Raw genomic sequence first — 20,570 nt, forward strand, 5'->3', positions numbered from 1 at the left:
TTCTTTTGAATCTTGTGGCTGCCTGTAAGGAGATGAATCTCCAAGATGCATTATTTATACAGTACTCTAAACTTCGAAAGATCATCTCCATATGTCATACAGACAGAGTAATGAGACATTTTAGTGCCATAGTGAGCGAGGGATTTACAGTCATCAAGTGTAGAAACAGGCCCTTCAGCCCAAATCATCTGTACTGACCAATTTAAGCTAAGCCCATTTTCCTGAGTTTTGCCCAAACCCCTCCAAACCTCTCCTGGCCATCAGAAATGGCCATAGACCAACCAAACCAACAGCCCAGGTTTGATTCAGATCACCAGGCTGCTCTGCTGGGTGTACTTAAAGCAGAAAGATTGATTGTTTGAGAGGTTATATTCCTGAATGGTCAGAGCATGAAGGGATACAGGGAGAAGGCAAGAGATTGTGGCTGAGAGGGAAAATGGATCAGCCAAGATGAAATGGCAGAGCAGACTCGATGGGCCAAATGGCCTAATTCTGCTCCAATATCTTAAGGACTTAAGAGTTGAAGAAAAATCATCCATGACTGAACAGCAGAGCAGACTCAATGAGCTGAATGGCCTCCTATCCTTATGACCTTTTGATCTTTGTCATCAGGGACTCAGCCCCTCTTTCAGGAAAGTTGAGATCCAGGTTGTCATTCACTAAGTCTAACACACACTAAATGCAGGAGGAACTCAGCAGGCCGGGCAGCAACTATGGAGAGGAATAAAGAGTCGATGTTTCCGGCCTAGACCCTTCATTGGGATTGGAAAGGAAGCGGGTAGAAGCTAGAGGGGGAGGAAGGAGTACAAGCTGGCAGGCAATAGATGAGACCAGTGAGGGAGAAGATGCTGACATTGGAGAGGATTCAAAGGAGGTTCACGAAAATGATTCTGGGATTGAAAGGCTTGTCACACGAGGAGCATTTGATGGCTCTGGGCCTCCTCACTGGAATTCAGAAGAATGAGGGGGGATCTCATTAAAATGTTGAAAGGCCTTGATAGAGCGAATGTGGAGAGGATGTGGGGGGGGGGGGTCTAAGACCAGAGGACACAGCCTCAGAATAGAGGGACATCCATTTAGAACAGAGCTGAGGAGCTTTAGCCAGGGTGGTGAATCGGTGGAGTTTATTGCCCCTAGGCAGCTGTGGAGGCCAGGTCACTGGGTGTATTCAAGGCAGAGCTTGACAGATTCTTCATTAGCCAGGGTATGAAGGGATACAGGGAGAAGGCAGGAGGCTGGAGCTGAGGGGGAAATGGATCAGTCATGATGAAATGGCGGAGCAGACTCAAAGGGCCAAATGGCCTAATTCTGTTCCTATATCTCATGGAGTAAAGTGTGTGGTGGTGGGGCGGGGGGTGGGGGGGGGGAGGACTAAAGGGCCTGTATGGCTCTATGCAGGCTGCTACTCTGAGGCACCAGTGGTGTTAATTGAACCAATCTCTCTCTCTCTTTCTCTATTAACACACACAGCATTTCTCCTTGGATACATCACTTTTCGCAACACCCGTAGAACATGTCCAGCAGATACCATGGCGGGTATGGCCGTGGTGAATGACTACGACGACTTTTCCCAGGACACGGACTATAGCTCACAATCCTTCCTCCACTGGACGGATCTCAAGACCATGCTGGAAAAATATATCAAAAAGGAGCAGATCATCAACAACATCAGGTTGGTGTTCCCTGCACTCAAGCTCACCTTTAAGTTTACTGTCACAGGCACAGATAGAAACGCCATGAATGCTCGTTAACTTTCATTTCATTTCAGTTAACTGATAGATTTCCTCCACCATCTAAATGTAAATTTTTTTGATATATCATTTTTTCTTGTTGGCGGTTTGATGCTTATTTTTAGAAGCTTTCTGTATGACACATGGCTCCAGGGTTGTACCCCCAATGGGCTTCTTTTTATTCCCACACTTTCCTTGCATAGTAGGGGTTTTTTTATTATTCACAAAATTTTCAATTCTTAAGATAACTTCTTCTTTATCAGGCATTGTAAGTGTTGTTGCTTTGATGTACTTGTGCTATTTTTGAATAATAATAATAAAAAGATTTGGAAAAAGAAAAGAAATGCCACGAAAACCAGATTTTCAGCAGCAGATCAGTACATTACAAACGAAAGCTAGTCTTGATCCCAGAGTTATGTGCCATCTCGTATGACATGGGTAATCACAGACTATCATTGTTCTTGGCAAATTTCTCTAAAGAAGTGGTTTGCCATTGCCTTCTTCTGGGCAGTGTCTTTACAAGACGGGTGATCCTAGTCTTTATCCACACACAGGTATTTCCAGTGACTGTTCAGCATAGAAATCCCAAGAGATGAGCAGTTTCTGAGATACTCTCACCACCCCGTCTGGCACCAACAATCATTCCATGGTCAAAGTCAATTCGATCCCATTTCTTTCCCATTCTGATGTTTGGTCTGAACAACAGCTGAACGTCTTCAATATGTCTGAGTGCTTTGAGTTACTGCCACATGATTGGCTGATTGGTGTCCAGGTGTGCGGAATAGAGTGGTCAATGATTGTATGTTTTGTGTTCGATGAGAGGTAGGGATAATTGCAGAGGTGTCAGTCGGTGCTGACGGAAATGGAAGGAATCACATGCTGATGATTATAGACGAGGACTGACAGGATATGTTGACTGTACCTTGCAGGTTGATGAGCGAGGATTCTCACCCGGTGGGCTCGCGGGTGCTCAGCCAGCTGAACGAGGTCATCCTCAACAAGTTTCACTCCTTCAACCTCAACCACGTCTGGACAGACTCGCACTACGTCACCCTGCCCTTCCCAGACAGGTAGGGCCACGGCAGGCGGGCTGTCGCAACCGCGCTCTCAAAATCAGATCAGGTTTCATACAGCCAGCATGAAATCTGTACAATGAAATACGTGACCATCAGAGAGCAAGAACTGCCAATTGCAGTAAGTAATTCCTGCTGGTGCTGGAAATTCAGAGCAATATACACGATGTGCTGGAGGACCTCAGCAGGAATGGAAGGGAATGAATAGTCAACATTTCTGGCCGAGACCCTTCATGTGGACTGAGAGGGAAAGGGCAGGATGCCTGGGGGGTGGGTGGGGAAGGGGCTAGCTGGAAAATGATAGATGAAACTACGTGGGTATCTCACTCGCCTGTCACTTCCCTGCATCCCCTCCTTCTCTTTCTGCCAAGGTCCACTCCTTCCTCTCCAGCCCTTTACCTTTCCTACCCACCTGGCTTCACCCATCACCCTCCAGCTACCCTCCTTCCCCTCCTCACTCCCTTTTAATCTGGCATCTTCCCCCCCCCCCTCCCCAGTCCTGAGGAAGGGTCATGGCACCAAGACATCGACTGTTTGTGCCCCTCCAAAAATGCTGGCTGGCCTGCTGAGTTCCTCTGTCGCTCTGGATTTCCAGCACCAGCAGATTTTCTTCTGTTTTTGATTTACAGAGCAACTCTCCTGTTGCCACCAGCTTGCTAGGGTGAGGGGGAGTGCGAGGGCACAGTTTAGGTTCTTCTGCCCCCTATTCTCCCACCACTCACATATCGATGCCCCTTGCCCCGTAACCTCACCTGCATCAGGTACTCCATTCCGGGAGAGAGAGTAGGGTCAATGTGTGCTGCACATCGGCTGGGCGATGCTGGGGCCCTCCTCCTGTTGCCTGTGATAAGTACAGAGTATTTGCCATACCGATGCATCCTATTAGCATGCCTTCAATGGTGCCTGCACAGAGTGCAAGAGGGAATGAGCTGCTGGGCTACAGGGTCAAAGGGAATGGGCTGTTGGGATGATGGGCAACTTCCCTTGTCAATGGCTGCTTCTTTATCACCCCCCCCCCCCCCCCGCAGCTCATCCCCCAACTACCTGTGGCTGATGGACTCGAACGGAGATATCCAGGAGAAGATTGAGGCACTGGACCAGACTAGTTTCCTCGCGTACAGTCCAAGCGGGAACGCCACGGTAAGTGACACTGGGCAATGAGTGGATGTCAACAGGTGACCGACCTTTCACCTCTCCCAGCCGGGTTCCGGAGTTGGACAATGACATGGGAGATGGGACAGTGTAGAGGGAGGTTCACTCTGTGTCTGAACCCAGGAGTGTGTGATGGGACAGTGTGGAGGGAGGTTCACTCTGTGTCTGAACCCAGGAGTGTGTGATGGGACAGTGTGGAGGGAGCTTCACTCTGTGTCTGACCTTGGGAGTGTGTGATGGGACAGTGTAGAGGGAGGTTCACTCTGTGTCTGAACCCAGGAGTGTGTGATGGGACAGTGTGGAGGGAGCTTCACTCTGTGTCTGACCCTGGGAGTGTGTGATGGGACAGTATAGAGGGAGCTTCACTCTGTGTCTGACCCTGGCAGTGTGTGATGGGACAGAGTGGAGGGAGCTTCACTCTGTGTCTGACCCCAGGACTGTGTGATGGGACAGTGTAGAGAGAGCTTCACTCTGTGTCTGACCCTGGCAGTGTGTGATGGGACAGAGTGGAGGGAGCTTCACTCTGTGTCTGACCCCAGGAGTGTGTGATGGGACAGTGTACAGGGAGCTTCACTCTGTGTCTGACCCCGGGAGTGTGTGATGGGACAGTGCAGAGGGAGCTTCACTCTGTGTCTGACCCCGGGAGTGTGTGATGGGACAGTGTAGAGGGAGCTTCACTCTGTGTCTGACCCTGGCAGTGTGTGATGGGACAGAGTGGAGGGAGCTTCACTCTGTGTCTGACCCCGGGAGTGTGTGATGGGACAGTGTACAGGGAGCTTCACTCTGTGTCTGACCCCGGGAGTGTGTGATGGGACAGTGCAGAGGGAGCTTCACTCTGTGTCTGACCCTGGGAGTGTGTGATGGGACAGTGTAGAGGGAGCTTCACTCTGTGTCTGACCCCGGGAGTGTGTGATGGGACAGTGTAGAGGGAGCTTCACTCTGTGTCTGACCCCGGGAGTGTGTGATGGGACAGTGTAGAGGGAGCTTCACTCTGTGTCTGACCCTGGGAGTGTGTGATGGGACAGTGTGGAGGGAGCTTCACTCTGTGTCTGACCCCGGGAGTGTGTGATGGGACGGTGTAGAGGGAGCTTCACTCTGTGTCTGACCCCGGGAGAGTGTGATGGGACAGTGTAGAGGGAGATTCACTCTGTGTCTGACCCTGGGAGTGTGTGATGGGACAGAGTGGAGGGAGCTTCACTCTGTGTCTGACCCTGGGAGTGTGTGATGGGACAGTGTGGAGGGAGCTTCACTCTGTGTCTGACCCCGGGAGTGTGTGATGGGACGGTGTAGAGGGAGCTTCACTCTGTGTCTGACCCCGGGAGAGTGTGATGGGACAGTGTAGAGGGAGATTCACTCTGTGTCTGACCCTGGGAGTGTGTGATGGGACGGTGTAGAGGGAGCTTCACTCTGTGTCTGACCCCGGGAGTGTGTGATGGGACAGTGTAGAGGGAGTTTCACTCTGTGTCTGACCCTGGGAGTGTGTGATGGGACAGTGTGGAGGGAGCTTCACTCTGTGTCTGACCCTGGGAGTGTGTGATGGGACAGTGTGGAGGGAGCTTCACTCTGTATTTGACCCTGGGAGTGTGTGATGGGACAGTGTGGAGGGAGCTTCACTCTGTGTCTGACCCTGGGTGTGTGTGATGGGACAGTGTGGAGGGAGTTTCACTCTGTATTTGACCCTGGGAGTGTGTGATGGGACAGTGTGGAGGGAGCTTCGCTCTGTGTCTGACCCTGGGAGTGTGTGATGGGACAGTGTGGAGGGAGCTTCACTCTGTATTTGACCCTGGGAGTGTGTGATGGGACAGTGTGGAGGGAGCTTCACTCTGTGTCTGACCCTGGGTGTGTGTGATGGGACAGTGTAGAGGGAGCTTCACTCTGTATTTGACCCTGGGAGTGTGTGATGGGACAGTGTAGAGGGAGCTTCACTCTGTGTCTGACCCTGGGAGTGTGTGATGGGACGGTGTAGAGGGAGCTTCACTCTAATGCTTGATATTTATATTTCGCTTGGTCAGACAAAATGGTTTAAGAACGCACTTTCTTAACTGTGACCTCAATTACAGGGAGGCCTTGTGTTCGCTAACTACGGACTACATCGGGACTTCAGGAAACTCAGTCAATGGGGCGTCACAGTACGAGGCAATATCGTTCTCATCCGGATTGGGAAAATTAGCTTTGCTGAGAAGGTTGGTGCTTGGACATGTTTTCCACTGATACCACAATAGAATTTCATCCCCCCATACACCTTTCTGTGTTCAGGCAGGAAGGTCCTGTCAATTAAAAACTTTGAAAAACAGTTGTTTTGACTCAGGAAGCAAAGCCATGGAGGTTTAGAGCTCTGTGGATGGCAGATTATTGCGACCTTCAGGTCCCATCCCAGCAACACCTGCTGTGAGGGTAAATTGGTGAGGCATCTGTGAGGAGGCTGAATACATTACAGCATGCCCTGTCTCTTGCCTGGGAATGTGTGATGGGACAGTGTAGAGGGAGCTTCACTCTGTGTCTGACCCTGGGAGTGTGTGATGGGACAGTGTGGAGGGAGCTTCACTCTGTCTGACCCGGGGAGTGTGTGATGGGACAGTGTAGATGGAGCTTCACTCTGTCTCTGACCCCGGGAGTGTGTGATGGGACAGTGTAGAGGGAGCTACACTCTGTGTCTGACCCTGGGAGTGTGTGATGGGACAGTGTGGAGGGAGCTTCACTCTGTCTGACCCGGGGAGTGTGTGATGGGACAGTGTAGATGGAGCTTCACTCTGTCTCTGACCCCGGGAGTGTGTGATGGGACAGTGTAGAGGGAGCTTCACTCTGTGTCTGACCCTGGGAGTGTGTGATGGGACTGGAGGGAGCTTCACTCTGTCTGACCCGGGGAGTGTGTGATGGGACAGTGTAGATGGAGCTTCACTCTGTCTCTGACCCCGGGAGTGTGTGATGGGACAGTGTAGAGGGAGCTTCACTCTGTGTCTGACCCTGGGAGTGTGTGATGGGACAGTGTAGAGGGAGCTTCACTCTGTGTCTGACCCCGGGAGTGTGTGATGGGACGGTGTAGAGGGAGCTTCACTCTGTGTCTGACCCCGGGAGAGTGTGATGGGACAGTGTAGAGGGAGCTTCACTCTGTGTCTGACCCTGGGAGTGTGTGATGGGACAGTGTAGAGGGAGCTTCACTCTGTGTCTGACCCCGGGAGTGTGTGATGGGACGGTGTGGAGGGAGCTTCACTCTGTGTCTGACCTTGGGAGTGTGTGATGGGGCAATGTGGAGGGAGATTCACTCTGTGTCTGACCGTGGGAGTGTGTGATGGGACGGTGTAGAGGGAGTTTCACTCTGTGTCTGACCGTGGGAGTGTGTGATAGGACGGTGCTAAGACTGCCTTTACTCTATAGTTGTACTGGGTGTCTGTAACAGAACTGTCCCCATTGTAGCCTCTTCATATTGACATTCTAACAGCAGTTGAAGCAGCCTGTTACATCCGGGGTGCTGCCTCTGGTTCTCTGCATAATTTCTGATTGTTCTTTTTGTGAAGGTGGCTGCTGCCCAGCAACACGGTGCGATCGGAGTCCTGCTCTACCCTGCTGACACACCGCAAGTGCCCAGGGGCTCAGGACCCCCCTGGATAGCCACTGTTTCTGGACACGTGAGTCTCCCCCCAGGCTGAGAAGGTTGGAGCTGGCATGGGTGGGGCTGGGAGTGACGTGGGAGAAGTCAGGTGACTTCATTGCGATTAGACTGAGTGTTTCCAACCTGGAGTCCATGGACCCCTTGCTTAATGCTATTGGTCTGTGGCATAAAGAAGGATGGGAACCACAGGATTAGACCATAAGACAATGCCGCAGCAGAGCACAATTGGGCCATTCAGCCCATTGAGACTATTCCACCATTCCATCATGGCTGATTTATTGTTCCTCTCAATCCCAATCTCCAGCCTTCCCCCCCCCCCCTTAGCCTTTGAATCCCTGACTAGTCAAGATCCTATCAATCTCTGCTTTAAATACAGGGCGGGACAGAGCTGGAGGGGTAGAACCGGGTGGGATGTGGGAAACAGAGCTGGTGGGAGTGTGGGGAATTGGGCATCGGGCTCTCCAGAATGGGGGTCTCAGAAATGAGGCTGGGATGAGAAGCGACTGGAATGTGAATTTCCGATCAGGCCCCTTGACCCACGATGTTGTGCTAACCTTCTAACCAGCTCTCTTCAACCCAACCCTTCCCTTCAACATCCCCTCCGTTTCTCTGCCGTACATGTGCTTGTCTTATGTTATGATGTGCTTCTGGTTTCTGATTCCTCCTTTTTAATTGCTAATTTGTGCAATTTGACCAGGGCGGACTGGTTTTGCGGTCACAACGGACGACACAGTGCTCAGTTGAACTGAACTGAACGTTCTGGGACTGTTTGACTCTGCGGTTTGATGTGTTTTTTGCCATTTGCCAAAACAGGTTCAACAGTTTTTCTTTGTTTCGCGGTTCTCTGTGGCAAGACACCACGGGAATTGTTCAAAAAAAAACGTCAGGTACCCAAGCGGCAAAAGAAATAGAACAAATCAAGCAAACAGCAAAAAACGAACGTAAATATAGAATATAAAAGATCAAAGCACAGAGTCCTTGAAACAGGTCGGTTCAGTTTATTGGTGAGGCTGTTGGTGAAGTTCACACCTTGGAATTTGAAGCTCTCGGCCATCCCCACATCAGTTTCATTGATGTTAACCAGAAGGTGTGCTCTGTTGTCGTCAGGACACCACATCACTTCCAGTAATCATGGCAACGTATGCGGATTTCCACTGAAGTCCTTGCCTCCCTCTCCCACCTTGTCAAGGACATGCAGCACAAGGGGTTGTAACGTCACTGTTCTCTCTCTCTCCTGTCCTCGTTCTCCAGGTGCATCTCGGCACAGGTGACCCATTCACTCCTGGTTTCCCTTCCTTCAACCACACACAGTTCCCCCCCGTGGAGGCGTCCGCTCTTCCGAAAATTCCAGCACTGACCATCAGCGCCAAGGTTGCTTCCAACCTCCTCAGGTGAGAATTTCCCTGAGAAAACACTGCAGACCACAGTCCAGCAAACCCTTGCAGTGTTTGCAGGGAGTGTCCCAGGGAATGAGTCGGTATTTACAGGGGTCCCGGGGAGTGTGTCGGTATTTACAGGGGGTCCCGGACAGTGTATCGGTATTTACAGGGCGGATCCCGGGGAGTGTGTCAGTATTTACAGGGGGGTCCCGGGGAGTGTGTCAGTATTTACAGGGGGGTCCCGGGGAGTGTGTCAGTATTTACAGGGTGTCCAGGTGAGTGTGTCGGTATTTACAGGGGGTCCAGGTGAGTGTGTCAGTATTTACAGCGGGTCCCGGGGAGTGTGTCGGTATTTACAGGGGGTCCTAGACTGTGTGTCGGTATTTACAGGGGGGTCCCGGGGAGTGTGTCGGTATTTACAGGGGGGTCCCGGAGAGTGTGTCAGTATTTACAGCGGGTCCCGGGGAGTGTGTCAGTATTTACAGGGGGGTCCCGGGGAGTGTGTCGGTATTTACAGGGGGTCCTGGACTGTGTGTCGGTATTTACAGGGGGGTCCCGGGGAGTGTGTCGGTATTTACAGGGGGTCCTGGACTGTGTGTCGGTATTTACAGGGCAGGTCCCGGAGAGTGTGTCAGTATTTACAGCGGGTCCCGGGGAGTGTGTCGGTATTTACAGGGGGTCCTGGACTGTGTGTCGGTATTTACAGGGGGGTCCCGGGGAATGTGTCGGTATTTACAGGGGGGTCCCGGAGAGTGTGTCAGTATTTACAGGGCGGGTCGCAGGGAGTGAGTCGGGTATTTACAGGGGGTCCTAGACTGTGTGTCGGTATTTACAGGGGGGTCCCGGGGAGTGTGTCGGTATTTACAGGGGGGTCCCGGAGAGTGTGTCAGTATTTACAGCGGGTCCCGGGGAGTGTGTCAGTATTTACAGGGGGGTCCCGGGGAGTGTGTCGGTATTTACAGGGGGTCCTGGACTGTGTGTCGGTATTTACAGGGGGGTCCCGGGGAGTGTGTCGGTATTTACAGGGGGTCCTGGACTGTGTGTCGGTATTTACAGGGCAGGTCCCGGAGAGTGTGTCAGTATTTACAGCGGGTCCCGGGGAGTGTGTCGGTATTTACAGGGGGTCCTGGACTGTGTGTCGGTATTTACAGGGGGGTCCCGGGGAATGTGTCGGTATTTACAGGGGGGTCCCGGAGAGTGTGTCAGTATTTACAGGGCGGGTCGCAGGGAGTGAGTCGGGTATTTACAGGGGGTCCTGGACTGTGTGTCAGTATTTACAGGGGGGTCCCGGAGAGTGTGTCGGTATTTACAGGGGGTCCTGGACTGTGTGTCAGTATTTACAGGGGGTCCCGGGGAGTGTGTCAGTATTTACAGGGGGGTCCCGGGGAGTGTGTCGGTATTTACAGGGGGTCCTGGACTGTGTGTCAGTATTTACAGGGGGGTCCCGGGGAGTGTGTCGGTATTTACAGGGGGTCCTGGACTGTGTGTCAGTATTTACAGGGGGGTCCCGGAGAGTGTGTCGGTATTTACAGGGGGTCCCGGGGAGTGTGTCAGTATTTACAGGGCGGGTCGCAGGGAGTGAGTCGGGTATTTACACGAGGTTAACAAAGGAACTAACAGCAACGGGAGGGGGGGATCCGTAATGATAGAGGCAGAGATTCATTGCCAACACTGTTTCTGAAGCTGTACTCTTCTTCTTCAACCCTCAGTAAGATGCGAGGGAAGAGTATCCCCAGAGAGTGGAACGTGGGCTCCTCTTCCCTGAGCAGGTACTCGCTGGGCCCCCAGCTCTCTCGGGCTGGCACCCGGCTGCAGATGGGCGCCTACAGCCGCATGATCCCCACCATGATAAACAACATTTTTGGATCCATCGAAGGCTTTATGGAACCTGGTAAGCACTCAGGGCTGTTCGCCCCCTCGGTTCGGTCATGATGCCCCAATTTTGGGCTGGTTCTCTGTCTTTTCAGTACTCCATTTCACCAAATGTTTGATTTGGCTCTCTGTTAAAAGGTGAACCAATTCCACTCAGTTTGTTGAACCAGGGGAGTATCTGTCGCTATTCCAGTTATTAGTGGGGGGGGGTGGGGAGGGTGTGCAGCTGTGGGGGTGAGCTCCCACTGCCTATCAAATGCTCCCAGTGGCATGCATCTCTGACAGCCAAGTCCTGCTCCTGGCCTTCACGCACAGCTTAGCTACAAAGCCAAGCAGAACAGTTTCTACTGACAGGAGAAGAGGCAAAGGCAGCTTACAGGTATCTTAAAACCAGTCGCTTCGCGCAGATGGGGCTCGTCAGCACACCCAGGAGACGGAAAATTCTGATCTCAGTCTTGTGCTGCCTTGCGGCTATACCCACTGACGGGGAAGGCTTTGGGAGTAAATCCCGAGGGAAAGTCTGGAGCTGGAGCCCTAAGGCGGTCTCGTGTTGAGTTCATCGCTGACTGGCAACCCCTGCTACGCCGCTAGTGCTGATCTTTATCCGTCTCTACTGTTCCTTCGGATTCATCGGCTGCATGGAGAGGGGAAGCCTGCTGTGTGAGCCTCAGCTTGATCTCCACATCCTTCAGCCGTGGCTGGCGTTCCGCACAGGCGGCTTGGACCATCGGAAGCCACCCAGACAGATCAGAATCAGGTTTAGTATCACTAACATACGTTCTGAAACTTGTTATGCGGCGGCAGTACATTTCAATATATAACAACAAAAACTGTAACTTCCAATATGTTACAAAGTAAGCTCGACACACATGCATAAAACTAGTTCAATAAGTAGAACAAAACAGGAGGAAACATGCTGAGTTAGTGTTCATGGGGTCAATGTCCATTCAGAAATCAAATGTCAGAAATGAAGAAGCTGTTTCTGAATCGTTGAGCGTGTGTCTTCAGGCTTCTGCACCTCCTTCCTGATGGTAGCAATGAGAAGAGGGCATGTCCTGGGTGATGGGTGTCCTTAATGACGGACGCCGCCTTTTTGAGGCGTGGCCTTTGGAGGGTATCCTGGATACTGGGGAGACTCGTGCCCGTGATGGAGAGAGGAAGCCTGCTGCTCTCTGTACCCTTTAGCTCTGGCTTGCGCTTCATGCAGACAGCGAGGACGCAACATCCATGGTTGACCCCGGCCTCCCAGAATCGGGTTTAATATCACTGTACACAACTTTCCATGGCTTTTTCTGATCTTGTGCAGTAGCCCCCCACTCCACCACACCAGATGTAGCCAATTGAATGCTCTCCACGGTATAGCTGTAGAAATTCGTGAGTGTCTTTGGTGACAAACCAAATCTCCTCAAATTCCTAATGAAGTATAACCACTGTTGTGCCTTCTTTGTAATTGTACAAAGTATATTGGGTCCAGGATACAGTAGATCCGCAGGGATGGTGACACCCTGGAACGTGGAACTACTCACCCTTTCCACTTCTGATCCCTCATTGAGGACTGGCGTGTGTTCCTTCAACTTCCCCTTCCTGAAGTCCACAATCAGTTCCTCGGTCTTACTGACACTGAGTGAGAGGTTGTTGTTGCGACACCACTCAACCAGCCGACCTACCTCACTCCTGTAAGCCTCATCTTCATCATCTGAAATTCTGCCAGCAACAGTTGTATTGTCTGCAAACTTACAGTAAAGTTCCCCGACTTCACCACAGCATCATCCTTGAGGCTCAACATGGTCGTTCTGTCAGAAGCCTCGAAACAAGTAGTCATGGTAGAGCTGACAGTCTCTTGGAAAGACCAGACTGAGGAGGCATTTGAGCGAAGAAAGCCAAGCACCAGGAGCTAGTGGAGCCACACCGGAGACAGGGGTGGAGGGCACGGTGCGAGCCTACAGAGGTGGGGTGTAGAGGTTACACTGGCACTCCCTCCTCGGCATTAGGGGGCTGCAAAGAGAGGAGACATCAGGAACATCCCAGAGGCTGCTGAGCGAGCCTCCATATGGTTAAGGATCAAGGGGTGGAGGGCAAGGTGGACCCACACTGCTGGGGCACAAACTTAGGCCTCATCAACCCTAGCTGGATCAACTGGACTACTTACTTAATGTGACTATTTAATATATATACCTACTGCAATTCTATTACTATGTACTGCATTGTACTGCTGCTGGAAAGAGAACTTTGTTAATTTCATGAGATATGTCACTGATATTAAACCTGATCCTGTTCCTACTTGTGGCCTCTCTCCCTGTCCAAAATCCAAGGCTGCCTTTTCTGTGTTTCTGTCAGCACTGTAACTGTTGGCCTGAAATTATTGTTTTAAGAAGGCGACGGTTGGGCTTCAGATGCAGGAGGCTGTTTTAGGGAACAGGATGGCCCCACCTCTCCACAGACCCTCCCCTCCCACTCTCTGTTCTCTCTTCCTCGCACCCAGATCGCTACATCATCTTGGGGGCTCAGCGGGACGCCTGGGGTCCTGGCGCAGCAAAGTCCGGAGTGGGAACGGCCATCCTCCTAGAGCTTGCCAAGGCCATGTCCGAAATGGTCATGAATGGTGAGTGAACTTTAAACCTTCTTGCCGGTCTCTCTGATTCTCCTGAGCCTCCTCTGCCCAAACTTCTCACTGCCATAGAACTTAGAGTATTGCAGCACAGAAACAAACCCTCTGGCCCCTCGAACTACACTGTCCTAATTTAATGCGAGCCTAATCACAGGGGATTTAAAATGACCGATTAACCTACCAACCGGTAGGTCTTTGGACTGTGGGAGGAAACCGGAGCACCCGGAGGAAACCCGCGCAGTCACGGGGAGAACGTACAAACTCCTTACAGGCAGCAGTGGGAATTGAACCTGGGTAAAGCACTGTCCTACCATGACTAATATCTCTTAAAAGTTCACACTTGTTACTTGTTAAAAGGTTTTGTTGTTTAAATACTGGGAAAAATTGGTGTGGACTGAAGCCTTGTTTGACTGACAGGAGAACTGATCAATCCAGTAATGAGGAGGGCATCTGATTGGACAGACATGTGGGAGTTGGGGGCGGGTCTGGTGGAGGCACAAGGTCATATGATTGAACACTCCAACCAGCAGGCAGGAGGTCACATGGTGGAACACAGCCTAACAGAACCCAGATAGCCCAATAGTTGAGGTTAAGTTTGGTGTATGTGACTATTTGCGTAGAAAGGGGCTTCTCAGTCATTTCAGAATTCCTTACAACATAGAAAGATTAAAGATTAGTTTTATTTATCATATGCACATTAAGACATACAGTAAATGCATTGTTTGCTTCAGTGACCCACACAGACTGAGGATGTGCTGTAAATTTTATTATCAAAGTACATATATGTCATGCTGTAGGACCCTGAGCAACGTCCACAAAATGCTGGATGAACTCAGCAGGCCAGGCACCGTTCATGGAGCAAAGAAAAACAGTTGACATTTCAGGCCAAGACCCTTCATTTGGGCACCTGAAGCTGCCTGACCTGCTGAGACCCTTCAGCATTTTGTATGTATCACTTTGGATTTCCAGCAACTGCAGACTTTCTCATGTTTGTACAAACCTGAGATTAATTTTCTTGTGGGTGTAATCAGCAAACCTATAGAACAGTAACTATTACAGGGTCAATGAAAGATCAACCAGAGTGCAGAAGACAACAAACTGTGCAACTGCAAATATAAATAAATAGCAATAAATAATGAGAACACGAGACAAAGAGTCCTTAAGGTGAGATCATTGGTTGTGGGAACATCTGGATGGATGGGCAAGTGAGTATAGTTATCCCTTTTTGTTCAAGAGTCTGATGGTTGAGGGGTAGTAACAGTTCTTGAACCTGGTGGTGGAAGTCCTGAGGCTCCTGTACCTTCTACCTGACGGTAGCAGTGAGAAGAGAGCACGGCCTGGATGGTGGGGATCTTTGATGACGGATGCTGTTTTCCTATGAAATCATTTCATGTAGATGGGCTCATTTGTTGGGAGAACTTTACCCCTGATGTACTGGGCCAAATCCATTACCTTTTGTAGGATTTTCCCTTGGTGTCCCCATACCAGGCTGTGATGCAGCTAGTCAACACACTCTCCGCTACACATCTATCGAAGTTGTCAAAGTTTTTGATGTCATGTCGAATCTCTGCAGGTTCCTAGGGAAGGTAAGGTGCTGTTGTGCTTTTTTCGCAATTGCACTTACATGCGGGGTTCAGAACAGGTCCTCTGAAAGAGTAACACCCAGGAATTTAAGGTTGCTAACCCTCCCCTCTCCATCTCTGATCCTTCGATGAGGACTGGCTCATGGACCTCTGGTTTCCTGCTCCTGAAGTGTTGCCACTTTTTCAGCACCAATATAGCATACCTGCAACTTACTAATACCCCCCCCCACACACCTCTAGAGTGTGGGAGGAAACCAGAGCACCTGGAGGAAACCCACGCAGACATGGAGAAAAGGTCCAAGCTCCTTACAGACATTCAGCCCTTTGAATCTATGCCAGCTCGTAGAGCAAAACTATTTGCCCACTAGTCCATTCCCCCCATCTTCCCATCCTGCACTAAGTGCATTGTCTCAGTTATAATGCAGCCCATCTGTGACCATCTCTCCAACTATCACAGACTAGCCTTCAGTGGTACAGATCTGCTCAACACTTCCAAGGCCCAGACCATTAGAGCAGCATTTGTCTCCCTCCTCCTTCCCTTCCTCCAGTGGTCCACTCTCCTCTCCAATCAGATTCTTTCTTATCCAGTCCTTGATCTTTCCCACCCACCTAGCTTCACCTTCCAGCTAGCACCATCTTTTTAGTCTGCCATCTACCCCTCCCTTCTCAGTCCTGAAGGACAGTCTTGGCCCGAAACATCAACTGTTTATTCTTCTCCATAGAAGCTGCCTGACCTGCTGAGTTCCTCCAGCATTGTATTGTGTTCCCCCAACAATAATGCCAACCTTTCCCTATAGGGTTCAGACCACGACGGAGTCTCCTGTTTGCAAGCTGGGATGCTGGCGAGTACGGTAGCATTGGAGCAACTGAATGGCTGGAGGTATGACCTGGGGACCAATAGGGAGGGAGAATGAGATGGCTTGACAAGGCTAGAGTAAGAGAAAGGCAAAGTGGTGTAGTCAAAAGAAGGGGCAGATTGAGAGCATGGACTAGGGTCTAGGCTCAGGGCCAATCTGGGACAAGAAGGCTGGACTAGTCAGTGGAGTCAGAAAGAGGGGAAGGGCTGATTGGTAAAACAGGGATAGCTGTGGCAGTGTCAGGAATAAAGCGGGGCTTATAGGTGGATCTCAGGTAGAAGGGAGTCATCTACAAGGGATAGAGGCACTGAGAGGCGGAGTCATTAAAGGGATGGAACTAATTGTTTGGATCTCAGATGGAAGGGGTGGGATTAAGAGGCAGAGTCTGTGACAAGGAGTGAAGCCAATTGGTGGATCTGGGATGAGAAGTAGAGCTGATTGGTGGAGCTGTGGTGGAAAGGATCAGATTGAGAGGCGGAGTCAAGGCAATGAGTGAAGCTGATTGGTGGATCTGAGGATGGAAAGGCTGAGATTAAGAGGCGGAGTCGGGGACAAGGAGCAGAGCTGATTGGTGGATTCTGAGGTGGCATTAGGAACAAAGGGGCAAGTCCGATGTTGGGTATGTCACTGGGGTGCTGGTGTCATCATGTGACACAAAGCAGATTGGCTGAGTTAGGATTGAGATATGAAGAAGGGCCTGAAGAAAGGGTTAGGGAAATTGCCTGGGGGTGGGGGAGGGAGCCCTGATGGAGGAGAAACATCTGACGCGTGGGTTTGGTTGGAAGTAGGGGTCTCGGATTGTGGATTGAGGAAGTGCAGGTTTATCCTCAGAAATGTTAACCAATGGTGTACCTTTATCTCCAGGGTTATTTGACCATGATGCATCTGAAGGCAGTAGCTTATTTCAGCCTGGATCGAGCAGTTTTGGGTAAGAACCATTTTTTTTTGTTGGGTTGGAGGGCCAGGTTGGGTGGAATATTTGGTCCTCTCACTTCCAATCATGACTGCACTTGCCCCCACCCATTCTGTCCACATGACATCCTTCCAAAACTAAATACATTATTTTGTGCTCAAAAGGAAAGGAGGGGCAACAGAGAGGTGACGGGGTGGGGAGTAAAAATTAGGAGATCTAGGACCATCTTCCCCTCTCACCCCCACATCACAGATTGTCTCATCTCTGCTATATGGCTGGTTGCCCTCTGGAGTTGGGCAGCAGGCCCAACTGGAGGTAATTAGGCATTTGGATCTACAGAGGGCCTGAGAGAGCCAGGCTCTGGGTATCTTAGGCCTGTAGTGATGTAGCCCCATTCTCGGCTCCTGTGTCGTGTAGCCAGCTGCGAGAAAAGGCAAGAGGGAAACGCCAGACTAAGTAGAGGCCACCACGGGTACATAGGCCTCTGAACAGGGACAGTCCTCATCTCAGTCCAAAATGGCTGATAGATGGTTGGAATGGACTCGATGGGCTGAAGTTCCTCTCCCCACATCATTTTACTTTATATGTCTTGCCCGATGTCCTGAGACTGAGATGCTTTGTTGTAGGCACCTCATCCTGGGGAAATATCCTCCAGAGAGCCAATCTGTAAAACCTTTCTACAGTTCAGTAGATGACTCCTCTCATTCTACTCAACTAGCCGTGTTGACCCTTTCTCTTCTCACGAAACGATCCTTAGACTCAGGCTAATGTACGACATAGTGAACAAGGATGTGTGGGAGTCAGTGGTTAGGGTCCTTTGATGGACACCTATCCTTCAGCCGTATCTATTCTCCGTCACGGGCTTGCGATGTGCTGCAGGGACGGGAGGGGTGCTATGGAAATCCAGGGTTGGCCGGACTAACGCTTTGCTTGTTCTGCAGGAGACGACACCCTAGTTGCCCAGTCCAGTCCGCTGCTCCACCAGCTGATCGAGAAAGTGATGAAGCAGGTACGTTAGCCAGCTAACCAGCTGGCACCCGGAACCTGGCCACCATCCGGTGACTGCTGTCCCTTAAACTTCACTTGTCTTCCCTGGTCTATAGATTACTTAGTGACTGCCTGCTAGTTCTGCCATTGGTGTTTAGGACAGCAGTGAACGACCTCCATGTCTGTCTGCCCTTGGTCGTATACCATCACAGACAGCTAAAGAAGGTTTCTTCATTGCTGTTTCCATAACAGTCTTGTTTTTGATCAGTCAGAGTTGTTAGCCCTGAGCTGAACCCCCAAACCTGGAGGACCGGTGGACCACTCTTAGTCTGACCTCTACCCTTTGAACTGTTTGGTATGGGTGACCCCACCAAAAGCCAAAGCACAAAGCCCTGACTCCAGCTGACATAGCTGTCCGGGTCACTGAGGCATGCAAGCCTCCAAACCCAGTGACAAGGTTGTGGTCCGCTTGGAGGTTTGATCCGTGACACCTAATATTAACGAGAGAATAACTTGCTCTCAATATTGTGCATTCCACTGCCCTGTGTGTGTGAAGAACACCACCACGGACACTCTCTGCTCTCACCCATCCCACTGAGCAGACGATACAGAAGTCTGAAAGCTCATATCACCAGGCTTCTGTCCCACTATTATCAGACTCTTAAACAAACTTCAGTTAGACACTTCACCGCTTAATCTACCTCGTTATGGATTTGACCCATATTTGTCTGCACTTTCTCTGTAACTGTAACATTTCATCCTGCATATGTCGTGGTTTTACCCGGTTCCAGCTCAATGCACTGTGTAATGATTTGATCTGTATGACCAGAATGCAAGACCAGCTTCTTGGTGCACGTGACAAAGTGATTCCGAGACTGGAAGGTTTGTCACATGAGAAGTGTTTGATGGCTCTGGGCCGGTACTCACTGGAGCTCAGAAGAATGAGGGGTGACCTTACTGAAATCTATCGAATGTGAAATGCCTTTCAAATACCTCTTCCTCTTTGGGATGTATATCTCCTGTGCCTTCTGAATTGCTTCCAGAAATTGCAGCCATTGCTGCTCTGCTGTCATCCCTGCCAGTGTTCTTCTCCAATCATTTCTGGCCAGCTCCTCTCTCATGCCTCTGGAATCCTCTTACTCCACTGTAATACTGATACATCTGACTTCAGCTTCTCCTTCTCAAATTTCAGGGTGAATTTGATCATATTGTGATCACTTTCCCTAAGGGTTCTTTTATCTTAAGTTCTCCAATCAGTCACACACGCATCGCCTGTTTGTGAGTATTCAGTACAGGAAAAAAAATGCAATCCCTGGTAATCTATGGTTTGTACTAAAGTGAAATGCAAGATCTCCTGCCATTCACACTCTCATAGTGACATTGAAGGCCACTTGGCCCATCAAGTTCCAACCCTACTCCCAGCAGAACAATCACATTTCTTATCCACCCCCTACCCACGGTGATAGTCCTCTCTTGCACAACCACCACACTTGGGTTTCTACTCCTCACCCACACACAGTGAGGCATGGGTGAAATACTTGCTGTATTGGATATCGGGTCACCAAACTACTTGGTGGGCATGCTGCCAGGCCAGTAGTTGGCAGAGTACTTCAGAGTCAAATAATTACTTCGGGGAGGGGTGGGACAGTGGCCGATTGATCTACAGACCCTTCTTGTCATTCGGCTGAGGGAAGGGGTACTCACACTGTCACAGGGAGAACATTGAACACACACACACACACACACACACACACACACACACTCACACTCGCCAAAGGTCAGGATCGAACTCGGGTTTCTGCAGCTGTGAAGTATTGGCTCTCTCCACTGCACCATCCCTTTAGATCAGAGACGAGGAAGGATTGAGGGGGTTGAATCAGTGCTGTTGAAGCCCAGTCATTGTGTCAGGAATTTATACGGTCTCCCTGTGACCACATGGGTTTCCTCTGGCTGACCCCATTTCCTCCCACAGTCCGAAGGCGTACGGGTTGGGGGTTGACTAGTTATTGTGAATTGTCCTGTGGTTAGGCTGGACAGCACAGCTTGAAAGGCCAGACGAGCCTGTTCCATTCTCTATCTCAACAAATAAATGAAGTGTGTAAAGTGGAGGTTGAGAGGCTCTTGATCAGCGAGGACATCAAAGGTTTACAGGAAAGAAGCAGGAGAATGGGGTTGAGGGGGGAAATAAATCTCCTGATCAAATGGCGGTGCAGACTCATAGGGCCAAATGGCCTAATTCTCCTTCCTATATTTTATGGACCTATTCCATTACTTTTTTTTTGTATTTATGTTTGGCATTTCTAGCCTCTGTCCTAGCTCACTCTTAATAAATCTTCTGTTGTGACAGGTTGGAAGCCCAAACCAGGGAGCACAGAACCTCTACAACCAGATTGTAAACCAGGTTCCCAAATTTAGAGAGAAAATGTAAGTAGAGAGTGTTCTTGTTTCGATCACCCCCACCGTGGGGAAAGAGATTAATCTGACCTACGTCCCTGATAACTTCAACAACTTTGAACTTTAAAGTAAATTTATTATCAAAGTATATACAATACTCTGCAAAAGTCATATATACACACATAGCTAGGGTGCTTAAGACTTTTGCACAGTACTGTTTTTGTCAATGTGGAGCACCATGGGAGGGGTGTGAGACATGTGACAGGGTGGCACGGATGGAGTGCCAGGAAGAGGGGTGACGCAGGTGCAGATGCACCCTGCCTTGAGACACCAGGCAAGGTCAGTTGATTCCAAACCATTGGTTTATTGATCAGTATAGAATGGCTTTGGTTCTTCCCGCTCTCTCCCCTCT

General features: G+C 50.3%; 1 protein-coding gene across 1 annotated transcript in view; it reads left to right on the forward strand.

The window, feature by feature from the left end:
* The window catches only part of tfr2 (transferrin receptor 2), a 75,715-nt gene that overhangs the window by 25,052 nt on the left and 30,093 nt on the right, over positions 1–20,570 (forward strand). The window contains exons 4-15 of the mRNA XM_059975014.1: positions 1,471–1,672; positions 2,660–2,800; positions 3,832–3,943; positions 6,016–6,138; positions 7,471–7,581; positions 8,817–8,956; positions 10,654–10,835; positions 13,299–13,418; positions 15,805–15,887; positions 16,729–16,792; positions 17,719–17,786; positions 20,112–20,188. Coding sequence (XP_059830997.1) covers positions 1,471–1,672; positions 2,660–2,800; positions 3,832–3,943; positions 6,016–6,138; positions 7,471–7,581; positions 8,817–8,956; positions 10,654–10,835; positions 13,299–13,418; positions 15,805–15,887; positions 16,729–16,792; positions 17,719–17,786; positions 20,112–20,188 — 1,423 coding nt within the window. The remainder of the gene's footprint in view (positions 1–1,470; positions 1,673–2,659; positions 2,801–3,831; positions 3,944–6,015; positions 6,139–7,470; positions 7,582–8,816; positions 8,957–10,653; positions 10,836–13,298; positions 13,419–15,804; positions 15,888–16,728; positions 16,793–17,718; positions 17,787–20,111; positions 20,189–20,570) is intronic.

This window comes from Hypanus sabinus, chromosome 7 (assembly GCF_030144855.1).
Source record: "Hypanus sabinus isolate sHypSab1 chromosome 7, sHypSab1.hap1, whole genome shotgun sequence".
NCBI lineage: Eukaryota > Metazoa > Chordata > Chondrichthyes > Myliobatiformes > Dasyatidae > Hypanus > Hypanus sabinus.